This window comes from Moschus berezovskii, chromosome 15 (assembly GCF_049115385.1).
Source record: "Moschus berezovskii isolate FMDL1 chromosome 15, NW_MosBer_1.0, whole genome shotgun sequence".
Lineage (NCBI taxonomy): Eukaryota > Metazoa > Chordata > Mammalia > Artiodactyla > Moschidae > Moschus > Moschus berezovskii.
The window spans coordinates 12,820,916-12,835,121 of NC_142474.1; the positions used below are offsets into that span (position 1 = coordinate 12,820,916).

Genomic DNA, 14,206 nt, shown 5'->3' on the forward strand with positions numbered 1-14,206 from the left:
GCACGAGCTCTTCAGAGAAGCCATTTTCACTGGTAGGAGGGACTCAGGTTCAAAACAAACCCAAGGGCTTCGTCTCATAGCTTTCTCTCCTGATTTCTGGGGAGACTGAGCTGGATGTCAAAATGGTGCTCCCAGTTCCTTCTTCTCTTTTGCTGTCTCTGAGGGTGGCTCCTGCCTGGGCCTTACAGAGAAACCTTGTGCAGTAAACTTCAGTGTCCTTTATATCAGAGGCCTTGTTCCAGCCACTGTATCCCTCTCTGCCTGCTTGTGGGGCAGGTCAGGACTCCCAGGAAATTAAATGTCCCCAGAGCAGTTCTCCAGAGAAGGCAATGGCATGCCACTCCAGTACTCTTGCCTAGAAAATCCCATGGATGGAGGAGCCTGGTAGGCTGCAGTCCGTGGGGTCGCTAAGGGTCGGAGACGACTGAGCGACTTCACTTTCACTTTTCGCTTTCACACATTGGAGAAGGAAATGGCAACCCACTCCAGTGTTCTTGCCTGGAGAATCCCAGGGACAGGGAAGCCTGGTGGGCTTCCGTCTATGGGGTCACACAGAGTCGGACACGACTGAAGTGACTTAGCAGCAGCAGCAGCAGAGCAGTTCTCAACGCATGACTGGTGGGGGATGGAATATAAGTACCCCAGGTACCTCCCCTGCTAAGGTGGAATTATCTTGGGGGTGCATGTTCACAGTCTCCCCTGGAGTTCGCTAACAGGAGTAAGCAAGCCCCAACTGTCTACAGTGATAGCTTGCTTGATGACACACCCCTTATTGAATTCCTTTCTCTCTCCTTCCTTTCTTTCTTTCTCCATTTCACTTCCCATCCCCTTTCCAGTGTGTCCTGGGATCGTCTCCTAGATCAAGTCCTTACACTCCATCTTTGTCTCCGATTCTGCTTCTGAAGGAATCTAGATCAGAAACCTCCCTTCCTTTCTTCAGAGGATCCCCTTCGTGGAGTGTAGGCTGGACAGTCTGCTTGGAATGAAGCCACAAGTCATCAGTTAGGCCACTGTCCCTCTAACTTCTCTCAGTTCTCTGTTCATCTATGCTTAAACCCCCTCCACAACCCCAAAGGTTTCATCCATCAGAGCAGCTCCCCATAGGGCCCTGCAGAAGGGAGCAGTCCAGCCCCAGTCGACAGGGAACTGGCAGCCCCGGGAGGTGCACCGAATGCCCGGCTGTTTCCCTGTGGTACCCAGGCCACCCTCTCTCCCTGATAATGGCAATTCAATCAAGATTGAATGTGCAGACCTTTAGCTTCAATGGGATACCCAGGCAGTCTCGGCAAAATTACCTGCCTCCTCCCTCTCCACTCGTGCAAGATGATGGCATTAACATTTCCAGTGCTTCTAAGAAATGATTTTTCAGGTCCACAATTCATTGTAATGAGTCAAATCTCTTTTCTCTGAAAAATCACACCTTCTCTTTACTTTCCTCAGTGCTCAGAATACAGGGGAAAAAAGAACATCTTGTATCCAAGTGATAGTCTCTCCCTGGCCCCACCTCTCTGAAGTGACTCTCTCTAAAGTGGATGACTTGAGAAGGCTGATTTATTGGGTTACCTGTGATGATGGAGGAAGAGAGGAGGAGTTGTGCTTTACTTTTAAAAGTTAGTGCCATGCAGACAAGGAAACTGAGCCCTCTCCTCTGGCCAGGGATGAGGCGGGAAGCACACAGTGAGATGGGATGGTGTCAGAGTCAGACTGGCATAGATGGGGTATGGAAACAGCGGGTCTCAGTGGTGGGGGTTGGAGGGGTAGGGTCCCTACCACTTTATAAGGAAGCTCTCAACCTTACACCTTCTCTTTAAGTCATTCAACTTCTTGGAGCCTTGATTTTCCTCATCCATAAAATGGGTTCCTGTGAGAATCAAATGGCGTGGCATCCATAGGCTTCTGGAATAGTACCTGGAACAATCTTACACATTTCACAAAGATTAATTTTTGTACCTTACACGCAATGCAGGTGGGTCTCTAGTCTCATGGGCCAGTTTCAGTAAGATATTTTCGTCTTGCCCAAGACATATTGAAGTGCCATGGCACCCCTATGTTAAATAACTGAACACTGAATGATCTGTACATTCACACCTGAGTGTGCAACAGAATCTCCTGGAGGGCTTATTAAAATGCAACTTACTCATCCCCATCCCAGAGTTTCTGATTCGGTGGGTCTGGGCGGGGACTCAAGTACTGGTATTTCTAAAGAGTTCCCAGGTATCTTTGATACTATTGGCCAAGGGTCTATATTTTGAAAACCACTGGTCTAAAACAATAGTAAAACTGAATTTGCATATTTGCACTGAGCTCTTAAAATACAGCAGGTACTTTCGTTTCTTACTGCTTTTCATCCTTACAAGTTTGCAGAGGTGGAGAGGGTTTTGATGATGTTATTGGGTGAAGTGAGGCTCAGGGAAAGTAAGTCAGCTGCCTCAGATGATAGGGTTAGTGATAGACCTCAGGTCTGCCTTCAGAGCCTGCCCGTCCTCTGCCTCTCTCCTGCTGAAGGCAACAGCTGGCCGCCAATCTTGGGTCTGCAGGTGGGGTGAGGGTCAGCTACAAGGAGCGGAAGAATTTGAGCCAGGATCCAGGCTCACTATGCCAGCCTTGTGTACAGGGAAGAGCCCGGAACTCAAACCAAGTTACCTAAAATCAGTTGTATGGCTAAAAGCAAAGGACCTAGCCCCTTTCTGGTTCTCAGCCTTTCAAACACAGTATAATTCATATATTGAACAGATAATTGTTGAACACCTACTCTGTGCCGTACCCTGTAGAGGGTTTAGTAAACGGGGTGCCCTTTCTTAAATAGGGTGTGGAGGAGAGCCATGGGTTAGTCCGATAGTCTCAGAAATATAACTGTCCTAAGAGCTCTGAAGACAAGTACAGGAAGCTATCAGAGTCTAAGATGGAAAGCTCACAGGTTTCCTGAGAAAGGAAGATTGAGCTGAGAGCTGAAGAATGAGATGTTGCCAGCCTCGTGGGGTTGAGGGTGTCCCTTTACACGTGCAAAGCCCCTGTGGTCAGAGCAGACATCATTGCATTTGAGCAACAGAAAGAAGGGTAATATGTGAGGAGGGAAGCATGGGGCTGGACTGGGAAATAGGCCCCAAACCCTCACCATGCAAACCACTGTGGGGTATGGTCAGGTCAGTGGTGTCCTGGAGCTGATGGGGAAATTTTCAGGAATTCTGTGGGCTCGTTGATGCCAGGTTGGCAGCTTGGTATCAGTCATGGTGGTAGTATTTATATCACAGAAGTCAGCAGATGTTGCAGATCAGGGCCACTGCTTTCTCCAGAGAGCTGTTTGTTAAACTTCTACGAGGAACAGGTTGGTTCTAGAGGGACAGTGTTTTCGTTCCTCTTGAGTTGTGTTGGGGCAGGGAGGTGGGGTGCTTTTTGGATCTCCATGGCTTTCCAGTTATGTCTTCCTTCTGCTGGAAGGGAAAAACCTTCCACTGGTTTTTTCCTCCCCTTGAGCCAGAGCTGGCCTTTCATCTCCTGGCCAGGCTCTTGCAGTTCCTCTGACATCACCATCGAGGAGCTTGTTTCTCCTCTGTGTGACTTCCTCCCTCGTCTTGAATATCAAACAAGGAGTACCAGATTAGCTGTTTCTCAAGCTTGCAAAATATAGATAAAGCATAATGAGTGTTCTGGGCTGCTTGTAAATTACTTTGTATAAATTCCTTTACATTGCCGGCTGCCCCATCTTTCTCCATGTACGTCTGGATAAACACAATTTTTTATCCTTCTAATTATATAAAGTTAGAAGGGGAAGGAGACACAGAATAATATTAGCAGCTCCCAGAAGGAATAAATAAACCATGAGGGCAGTGCTACTCCTTGCAATGCCTTTCTGGTGGACCCATAGCTGAATTCTGCCCTTTCATGAATATACACAATAACTCTGCCTCTGCAGAAAGATGGATTGACATTTTGTACAGAAGGACAAATAGGAAGCATAAAGTTTCTAACCACCTCTGCCATCAGCTCACTGCCCACCTCACATCCAGCCCAGGGCCATCATTTATCAAGCACCTGCTGCATACTAGGCACCGTCGTCACACTTTTGTTTTTTAAAGGGCAGTTTTAGGTTCAGAAAAATTAAGCAGAATGTCCAGAGTTCCTCTACCCACTACCTCCCACCCACATTCAGTATCCCCTATTTTTAACATCTTGCATCAGTGTGATACATTTGTTACAATGGTGAAACAAAATTGATCCATTATTATTAGCTGAAGTCCATTCTTTACATTTGAATCCACCCTGTATTGTGCAATTCTATCCACCAGTAAGGGATCCTGCAGAGGTTTCACTGCCCTAAATACCCTCTGTGCTCCACCTATTCATCTCCCCAAAGGTCCCTGGAAACCATGGATCTTTTTACTGCCTCCACAGTTTTTCCTTCTCCAGAATGTTATAGAGTTGGAACCATACAATATGAAGGCTTTCAGGCTGGCTTTTTCACTTAACAGTGTGCATTTATATTTCCACCATATCTTTTCATGCCTTAAGAATTCATTTCTTTGTATTACCAAAGACTGTCCCATCGTTTGGATGTGCTCAGTCAGTCAGTCAGTTCAGTTGCTCAGTCGTATCCGACTCTGCAACCCCATGAATCACAGCACACCAGGTCTCCCTGTCCATCACCAACTCCCGGAGTTCACTCAAACTCATGTCCATCGAGTCGGTGATGCCATCCAGCCATCTCATTCTCTGTCGTCCCCTTCTCCTCCCGCCCCCAACCTTTCCCAGCATCAGAGTCTTTTCCAGTGAGTCAACTCGTCTCATGAGGTGGCCAAAGTATTGGAGTTTCAGCTTTAGCATCAGTCCTTCCAATGAACACCCAGGATTGATCTCCTTTAGAATGCACTGGTTGGATCTCCTTGCAGGCCAAGGGACTCTCAAGAGTCTTCTCCAGCACCACAGTTCAAAAGCATCAATTCTTCGGCGATCAGCTTTCTTCACAGTCCACTATGACTTGCTTATCCATTTACCTATTGAAAGAGATCTTGTTAATTTCTAAATTTTGGCAGTTGTGAGTAAACCTGACATAACCATTCATGTGCAGGTTTTGTGTGGACGGTAAGTTTCAACTCATTTGGGCAAATATCGGACAGAAATTGTTGGATCATATGATAAGAGTGTGTTTAGTTTTAGAAGAAATTACCAAACTATCTTCCAGACTGGCTGTATAGATTTTGCTTTCCCATCAGCAACGAATGAGCATTCCGGTTGCTCCACATCCTCACCAGCATTTGGTGTTATCAGGATTCTGAATTTTGGCCATTCTGGTAGGTGTGTAGAGGTAGCTTCTTGTTTTTTAAGTTTTCGGTTCCCAATGACATATGCTGGGAAAGATTGAAGGGAAAAGGAGAAGGGGGTGGCCGAGGATGAGATGGTTAGATAGTATCACCAACTCAATGAAAATGAGTTTGAGCAAACTCCAGGAGATAGTGAAGGACAAGGAAGCCTGGCATGCTGCGGTCCTTGAGGTCACAAAGAGTCAGACACAACTTAGTAATTGAACACCACCAACAGCAAATGACATATGATACTGAACATCTTTTCATTGGCTCACCTTTTGTCTGTACATCCTTTTTGATGTCCTTTTGGTTCAGATCTTTTGCCCATTTTTTAATTAGTCCGTTTTCTTATTGTTGAGTTTTAAGAGTTCTTTGTATACTGTGGATACAAGGCCTTTATCAGATAGTCTTTTTCAAATATTTTCTCCAAATCTATGGCTTGTCTTTTCATTCTCTTAACATCCTCACCCTTTTCGTGCCTGCATTTTCTCATTTAATCCTCCCAGTATTCTCAGAGCTGTATAGTATTTAGCTATATAGCATTTTGCTAAGGAATCCAAGGCTTAGGGAGATCAATGGACTTGCTAAGTGATGGAACTAAGATTTGCCCCCAGAACTGACTCCTAGCTTCAGACCTCCCATTACCAGGCCTGCTATCCTGCTTGCCACAGGATAGCCCGTGTGAGAATAAATCTTGATCATCTTGTACTAAAGTATGTTCCCACTGTCTCAGAAAAGAGGCTCTATTTGGATGCTCTGCGGAGCCTGGCTTGGTGACTTGCATGTAAGCGCTTGGATAGGGAATAGAAAGCCCTCTGTAGCCGAAGCCCCACCCACCTCCTCTGCTTCTTATCCGGCTGCTAATCCCCACCCACTCCATGTTCACAAGACAAGAAACCCTGTTTGTAGCTCATCCAATATGCTTGCTTTTCCAGGACGCCTGCTGTTACTCCTGCATTTGTTCTCTCTGACGCAGAGACCCTTCTTCATTGTCCATTGGTCAAGTCTTACCTTTGGTACCTCGTTCACATATCACTTCCCAAAGCTGTGCGTTTATTTGGCGGTCCCAGGTCTTAACTTGCAGCACGTGGGTCTTCCATCTTTGTTGCAGCACGTGGGATCTTGTTCTCTGACCAGGGATCTAACCTGGGCCTCCTGCATTGAGAGGTCTTAGCCACCAGACTAGCCACAAAATCCCTGAACTTATTCTTAATAAATGAAGAGATGACACTGACAAATACCTGGTGGTAAAGACACCGCTCATCTTTAAGAACAGGTAGCTAAAAGAAATGTTTCTGTTTCTTTTTAAATCATATTTGCTTTCAGACTTTAAATTCCATTTTATATTAAAGGAAATACCCTTTCAACATTTTAAACCTCTGTTCCCAGTGCTGTAGATCCCAAAGGCAGGCATAACTCAATAAATAAAGGAGATTTTTGAATCAGTAAGTCATTAGTGAGACCAATGAGTGAAAACACATTTTGCATTTTTCACTTTTTTGAGGCTTGTAGTTTTTTGTAACCACCGGTAATAAGGCTAAACAGTATGAGCTCAGTCGGGTGCTGGATCTTGTTTGAAGCCCTGCTGGGTGGATGTTCCCCAAGAAATCCCAGTGCAGGAGCTGGGGACCAGACCCTTGCACAGACCCCAGTGCCTGCAAGATGCTAGAAGTCCAGGGTCAGCATACTGTGTGAACAGAGCAGAGATTCAAGGTCAGACAGTCCTGAGAGAATCCCAGCTTTGCCACTTGCAAACTGTGTAACATAGGAAACTTGCTTAACCTCTATGAGCCCCAGTTTCTTCATCTGTGAAATGGGTAGAATATCACATCATTGTTATAATAGTGATATTAGGATAATAGTCTGTAGAGCTATTTGGGGAAATATATGATTATAAAGCCTTCAGTGTCTGCCATACACTCCAGAAAGATTAGCTTCAAATTCCTTCCCCACTTTACACCCCACTGCCCCACTTACCCACAGGGATAACTTACACCTCCTTCCCCGCCTCTGGTTGCTTCCACGGAAACTCCTCCCTATGAGGAGTGAGGAATGTGGCATCCAGTGTAGCGCAGTGCCTGGCGCACAACGGATGCTCAGTGAATCGTTTTTTATAGTGGTCAGACTCACTGAGTTTTTATTATTTTATCTGTGGCTGTGCTGGGTCTTCATTGCTGCGCACGGGCTTTCTCTAGTTGCGGGGTATGGGCTTCTCGACGCATGACTTCTCTTCGCAGGCTTTCATGGTTGTTGTGCTCAGGCTTAGTTGCCCTGTAGTATGTGGGATCGACCCTGTGTCCCCTGCATTGACAGGCAGATTCTTAACCACTGGACCACCATGGAAGTCCTCAGTGAATAATTTTTGAATCGATTAGTTAATGAATGAACAGATGTAGGGTGGTAGCCCCAGCCTGCTTGTCCATCCTGGATCCCATTCTTTGCCTTCTCCTGCTCAACCTTCCATCACAGGGAGCTGACCCCTCAGGTCGCATTTCTCCCCACCTCTTGTCAGCTGGCCACCAGCTCGGTTTGGCCAGTGATGGGCACTGGTGTTGGAGATTGTAAGGCGGGAGAAAGGAAAAAGCCGGGGTATCTCTCCCCTCTGTCCCCATCACAAGTACCTTCCTGAACAGCCAGGGAGTCTCTTCCTTTTCTCCAGCTCCCACCAGAGAGGCCACCGCAGCTCCAGCTCCCACAGGTGCCCCCCTCCCCAGGCTCCGGGGCCCTTGCTTCCTCCCTCTGTCCCACCTTCCCTGGGGAGGCACTGTCTCCTTGTGAGTGTTTATTTCCGAATTACTCCTCCCTCCTCCCTTTGGCCTCTCAACTCTTCCATCACCTAGTTAACCACTTCACTGTCGTTAAGCCTCTGCTGTGCACCCACGGAGAAGGAAATAGCAACCCACTCCAGGATTCTTGCCTGGGAAATCTCATGGACAGAGGAGTCTGGCAGGCTCCAGTCCCCATGGGGTCGCAAAGAGTCAGACACGACTGAGCGACTAAGCACAAGTACTCTTGAAGTGCTTACTCCTATCCTGCTTAGCCCCCTCTTGGGAATCAGGAGTGTCTGAGCTCAGAGTTAAGAGAACCTCACTCTTCTAGGCTCCACCATCCACTGACCATGTGGCCCGTCAGTCCTTGGGAGCCTCAGTTTCCTCATTTGTAACAAAGGTTAACAGCATCCATCCTGCTTCTCTCCCAGGTCACCGTGAGAGTCCAGAGAGATAATCCATTCACCTGCTCACCAAGTACTTATCGAGTACCTATGCAGAGGCTGGAACAGGGAGCAAAACACGTCATGTCCCTGTTCTTGGGGTTTCCGCTTTGTGGTAACAGATATGCTTATAAACTGCAAAGTTCTGGAAAAGGCCCACAGGATAAGCTGACCCGACTTCCTTGATCCCCATAGACCCCTGTGGGTGCCCAGAGCTCCCCAGTCCACCTTTGGGGAAGCCCAGCCCTGCCAGTGGATGCAGCAGCACTCGGCGATGTGAACCCAGTGATGGGGACAGCAAGCTGAGCCTCTCCCCCTCACTGGACCCAACCCGGATGTTCTGTTTGTGTGTCTTTTAGCTTGTCGGAGCTCACTTGAATTAACTGTAGAGGATTAGTCTGATTCTTCTGCTGAAGAAGGTTTTTTTTCCTTAATTGTTTTTATTTGGTGTTATTTGGACTAAGCATGCCATTGACTAAAGCCTTCACATCTTGTTTATGCCTAGATTGTGTTTAAAATGGTATTCTCTGAAACACGATTTTTAGTTATTGATGACCTCTTTTATAATGACTTAGTCAGCTTCACTTGAATGATAGTATTGATAACAGTATGTGGCTGACAATCTGTTTGCAATAATACTCCAAGAGGCAAAAGGAAAGCATTTGTACACTCGTAGAAAATAGATACATTTGCTGGTTTTAAGAAAGCATGAAAATGGAGCGTATTAATCCTGATCGCACTTCCTGAGACACTTCCAGAGTGTTTTCACGCGGTCTTTCCTTCATTGTCCTCTGCAGAGGCATCTCTACCCGCTTTTAATGACAAAATCCCTAAGATTTAAAGAGACAGGTGACCCAGTAAGTAATGACAAAACCAGAACCAGAAGGGCAGGTGGGAAAAAAGAGGAGCATGTATCGGCCCTTTGTAAGGCAGAGTAATCTTCCCTGAGCCTCAACTTCCTCATCTGTAAATGGGGATAATAACTGAGGGTGATGCTGGGGGTTCAAGGAGAATGTGTGTGTCACTGGCATGATGCCTGGTGTGTGCTGATAGATAGATGGTGGCTCTAAAGCAGGCAGAGCTGGCTCCTCGCCCGAAGCCCTCTGATCACTCACCCCCTTGTTTTCTGCTCTCTCTGCAGATGACCATTCTCGAGTGAGGCTGCTGGTGCTGGACGGAGACCCACACTCCGACTACATCAACGCCAACTACATTGATGTGAGGCTCTCCACGGGGCTGAGGGGCTGGGTTCTGGGCGGGCTGCAGCAGACTCAAATCTGTGACTCTCCCCCCAGCCAGTCACCTCGACAGTGGCCCTCCTAGAGCAAGTCCGCAGGGCCTGGCTCCTCCCTGTCACTCATGTAACCCAAGCTGATTATCCATCTAAAGATGCACCCATTTTCAGGCTGGCTTGAGCGGTCTGCTCTGTGGAGCCCAGGATGGCCAGCCTTGTTCATTGACCCATTAGTTCTTCAGTTTTAAAAATTTTTATTTATGTATTTGTTTGCTGTACTGGATCTTCATTGCTGTGCAGAGGCTTTCTCTAGATGCAGCAAGCAGGGGCTACTCTCTAGTTGTAGTTCAAGGGTTTCTCATTGCGGTGACTCTTCTTATTGCAGAGCCAAGGCTCTAGGGCTCACAGGCTTCAGTAGTTATGATGCATGGACTTGCTTGCCCCATGGCATGTGGAATGTTCCCAGACCAGATATCAAACCCGTGTCCCCTGCTTTGACAGGCAAATTCCTAACTGCTATACCTCAGGGAAGTCCCATTAATTCTTGTGTGTGTGTGTGTCTGTTTGCCTATTCATTCATTCATTTGAAGGTACAGCCATTTATGTAATGACAATTTCAGAGTTGGATGCTGTGGGAACCAGAAAGCTAAAAATGCCATGGTCTCTACCTTCTAAAACCTTAGCAGGAAGATAAGCTGTGCACATCAATAATTCCAGGGCAAACTAGAAAGTGAGTGTCATAAGTTCAGATAAAATGCCACAGGGATTCAGAGGTGGGGGGGGAAGTCACCCTTCCATCAGGAATGTGAAGTGCGATGTGAACCAAAGCTTTAAGCACAGGTAGAATTTAAAATCAAAGAGGGGGGAGATGGGCCTCTGGCCAAAGAACCGCACGAGCTGAGAAGTGGCAGAGGCTATGGTGCAGCAAAGTGTGAGGGGAGCAGAGACTCTGTAATGGGAATAGAGAAAAATAAGGCTGGCGCTGGATCATGGATGGTTTATGATCAAACATAGGAAGTCAGACTTTATTTTGTAGGCAAGAGGAAGCTGTGGAAAGTGTTTGATCAAGGAAGTGACAGGTTCAAAGCTAAGCTGTGGGATGGCTTATCTATTGCTGAGGTTAAGACAGATAAGAGAGAAGAGGGTCTGAGATTAAGACCCCAAATTAGAAAAGGGGCTGCTTCAGTGTTCCAGAGAACATGGAGGAAGGGACTAAATACAACAGGAGCTGAGAGAGGTGTCCATGGACGTGAGAGAGTTTGTAAAAGGGAAGCATGGTCAATGGGGCCAGAGAGACACCCCAGCATGACTGGTGCAAGCCAGGCTTCTTGGGGCCTCAGCTGGGAGGCACAAGAACCTTGACGAAAGGCTTAGAGTTCATCCTGGGTCCTTCTGACTCCCAGGTGTTTTTATAGACAAGCTATACGGTACTGTGGCAGGCTTTAGAATTTCCCATAATCTAAGCTGAGCCAGATGATTCACTGATTCAACAAGTATGCATTAAGCCTCACCTTAGACATTTACCTTTTGCCCTCTGATCTATTCCATGTCTTTCCCCGTTCTGCTTTGCGTTGCTGGTGTGTATGTGGGCAGAGGGAGGCAGCGGGGTGGTGGTTACAGAGAGGAGAGAGAGCTGACCCCTTTAAGGAAGGCGCAATGGGAGATAGGAGGGTGAAAGGAAGGGAGAAGCCATCATATTTCTCCACCTCTCTTGCTTCCTGGGATGGCAGCTCCAGCAGTGGCTCCAGCTCCATCCGCCAGGACCACCAGGGTGTTCCAGCCTCAACAAGGTGGCCCCAGCTCCTGGGCTCTGGAAGCTTCTCTGTCTCCCATTATACCTGCTGATTCTAGGGGTGGCTGTAGCCTCTTGCTGCTGCCGATCTCTGGGCGGCCCACTGTTCTCTGTTTTGCCTCTCAGCTCCACCATCACCTGTATAACCAGCTCCTTGCACTGAATTCCCTCTGAAATGAATTCCTTCAGCATTCCCTCTGAAATGCTAACAAAGGGTCTGCGTGTGGTTAGGAACTGGGTTCCATAGAGGTCTAGATAGACACAGCCTCTGTCACGAGCAGGTCATGGAAAGGAACAGAGGGTCAGTGGAGGGACAGAGAAGACGCCAAGCACAAGCTTCCAGCACAGTGTTAGCAGTTCAGGGTGGAGGGAAGGGGGACTGCACCAGTTCCCCTGGGGGCCTACTCTATACTCCAGCAGAGTCGCAATTCCCGGGGTCACGATGGGCATGCCTGGCAGGATTCACCCTAGGTAGCTATCGGGCTCACCCCTTGGCCTGAGTTTCCACCCAGCCAGAAATCCAGCCCTCCAAAGGGCTGACTGCCCATGCTGGAATCATTTATCCAGTTGGATCTTGATGCTGCATTAAAACAGCTCTGTTTGGATACTGAGCTAAAAGGGGCCAGCCCTGTCTAGGCCTCCAGAGGCCACGGTTCTGCTGTCATCTGAACCATCCCGCTGGCAGGTTTGTTTCACACCCGAGGATGCATTGGCCCCTTGAATCCGTTATAAATTACCAGTCTGGAAATAAATATCATATCTGGGTCCCCAGCAAGTAACAGATGCGTGAGTACAGAGTGAGATAAATGCGTTTGGGATGCAGACCTCTTTCCCATTGCTCACAGACAGATGGAGGCAGGCCCAGCGCAGGTTTGCGGTTGATCTGTGTGCTGTGTAGGTGGGTCTTCAATGAATTCAAAGTTCTTTTAAGGTTAGGAAGCTTCTGCACCAGCTCTTGGCAGATCCCCGAAGGAACCCCAAATGAGCAGTCCATTTCCTTTTATCTCCAATTGCTAAAGTCTGGTCGTTAGCATGTTTTCTTTCAGGGAACCATATGGGTTCCAAGAGGCCAGAGAGGGTCTCTGGACTCAGGAGCCATGTGTGGACAGGCACGCAGCAGGCAGGCATTCATTGCATATGCATTTATCAAGACGATGGCCAAGGCAGACTTCTCTGTGCTGGGGACACAGCCATGAGCCAGCCCATTACAACCCTGCCCTGCTGGAGCTTTCATTCAACTGGGCAAACAGACGCTAAGCATGTAAATAAACAAAGACTTTGGTGTTAAGTGCCCTGAAGAAAAGTAAAGCAGAGAAAGCACACCCCCCCCAAAAAAAAAGGTGTCAGGATGGACTGTCTGTGGGGGTTACTGCTGTCGCAGCAGAAGCCTGGATAGGAGGGGAGAGCAAACCCCTGGGTTATATGGGGACAGACACAGCTGACGCAGTCCCAGGGAAGGGCCAGCGCTAAGGCCTGTGGATGGAAACATGACAGCCAGCAAGCGTGGGGAGAGTGGGAGGAAAGCTAAGAATATTGCTTCAGGGATGAAATGGGAGTCACAGGGGTGTTGAGATGGGCAAACCAGGCTTAAGAGGCCCGTTCAACTGCAGTGACCTCACAGAGAACACTTCTCTGGCCTCCTTGGTTGAGTCCACTCCCCGGCGAGCTCCTCAGAGCCCTAGATCTTTTCTTCGGTGGCCCTTATCTCAACTTGTTGACATCTACAAGCTGCTTAGAACCTGAGCCCACATTCATCTGGTCCACTTTTGTATCTCTAGGGCCTTGTGCAGAGTAGTAGATGCTCGGTTAATACCTGTGGATTGAATATTGAAGGACTGAGTGACTAAACAAATGAACAGCATAGTGAACCCAAGTCATCTAACCCCCACAATTGAAGTGTGAACGCCTTGCTCAGAATTCCACCCCACTGACACTGAAGCTCATTGTGAATGAAGTGACAGTCGCTCAGTCGTGTCAGACCCTTTTGCCAACCACATGGACTGAGGCCCACCGGGCTCCTCTGTCCTTGGAATTCCCCAGGCAAGAATACTGGAGCGGGTTGCCTTTCCCTTCTCCAGGGGATTTTTCTGACCCAGGGATCAAACCCAGGTCTCCCGCATTGCAGGCGGTTTCTTTACCATCTGAGCCACCAGGGAAGTGCATTGGAATCTTCCAGAGTCCATGCATTTTGTCTTTTGCCTTTTGTCTGCCAACTGGGGCGTTAAAAGAGTGCCCCAAGCTCACCTCAAAAGATGTGTCCATGCATGTATGCCCCAGCCATCCTGTGCTGAAAAAACTGTACCCAGCTCTGGGTAGCCTATCCAATGGCCCAGAAAGAGAAGGTATAAAAAAAAAAAAAAGCTTACTGTAACATACATTATAAGGGTCTTGATTGGGCATCTCCCAAGCCCTGCAGGACTGCTCTGGAGGAAAGAGGGTTCATTTGAAGTGCAGTGTGGGAAGCTGGGGACATAGGGTACCTGGAAGGGCCTCAAGAGGGACAGCTGGGAATGAGTCTGGAGATAAGGATGGAGACAGGTGCTCAGGCCCACGCTAAAGCATCTGGACGTTATTATACAGGCAGGGAGCCACTGCAGGCTTTTAAGTGGAGAAATATTAATAATAACCAGGTGGGCATTGGGACGTTCACCCTGGCAGGAAGCAGATGG

The 14,206-nt window shown here is 47.9% G+C and overlaps 1 protein-coding gene across 10 annotated transcripts in view; it reads left to right on the forward strand.

Moving 5' to 3' along the window:
* Positions 1-14,206, forward strand: part of PTPRT (protein tyrosine phosphatase receptor type T) — a 1,139,542-nt gene that overhangs the window by 1,073,434 nt on the left and 51,902 nt on the right. For all 10 annotated transcript variants that reach the window (XM_088843764.1, XM_088843767.1, XM_088843761.1 and 7 more), the window contains one exon: positions 9,653-9,729. In XM_088843764.1, coding sequence (XP_088699890.1) covers positions 9,653-9,729 — 77 coding nt within the window. The remainder of the gene's footprint in view (positions 1-9,652; positions 9,730-14,206) is intronic.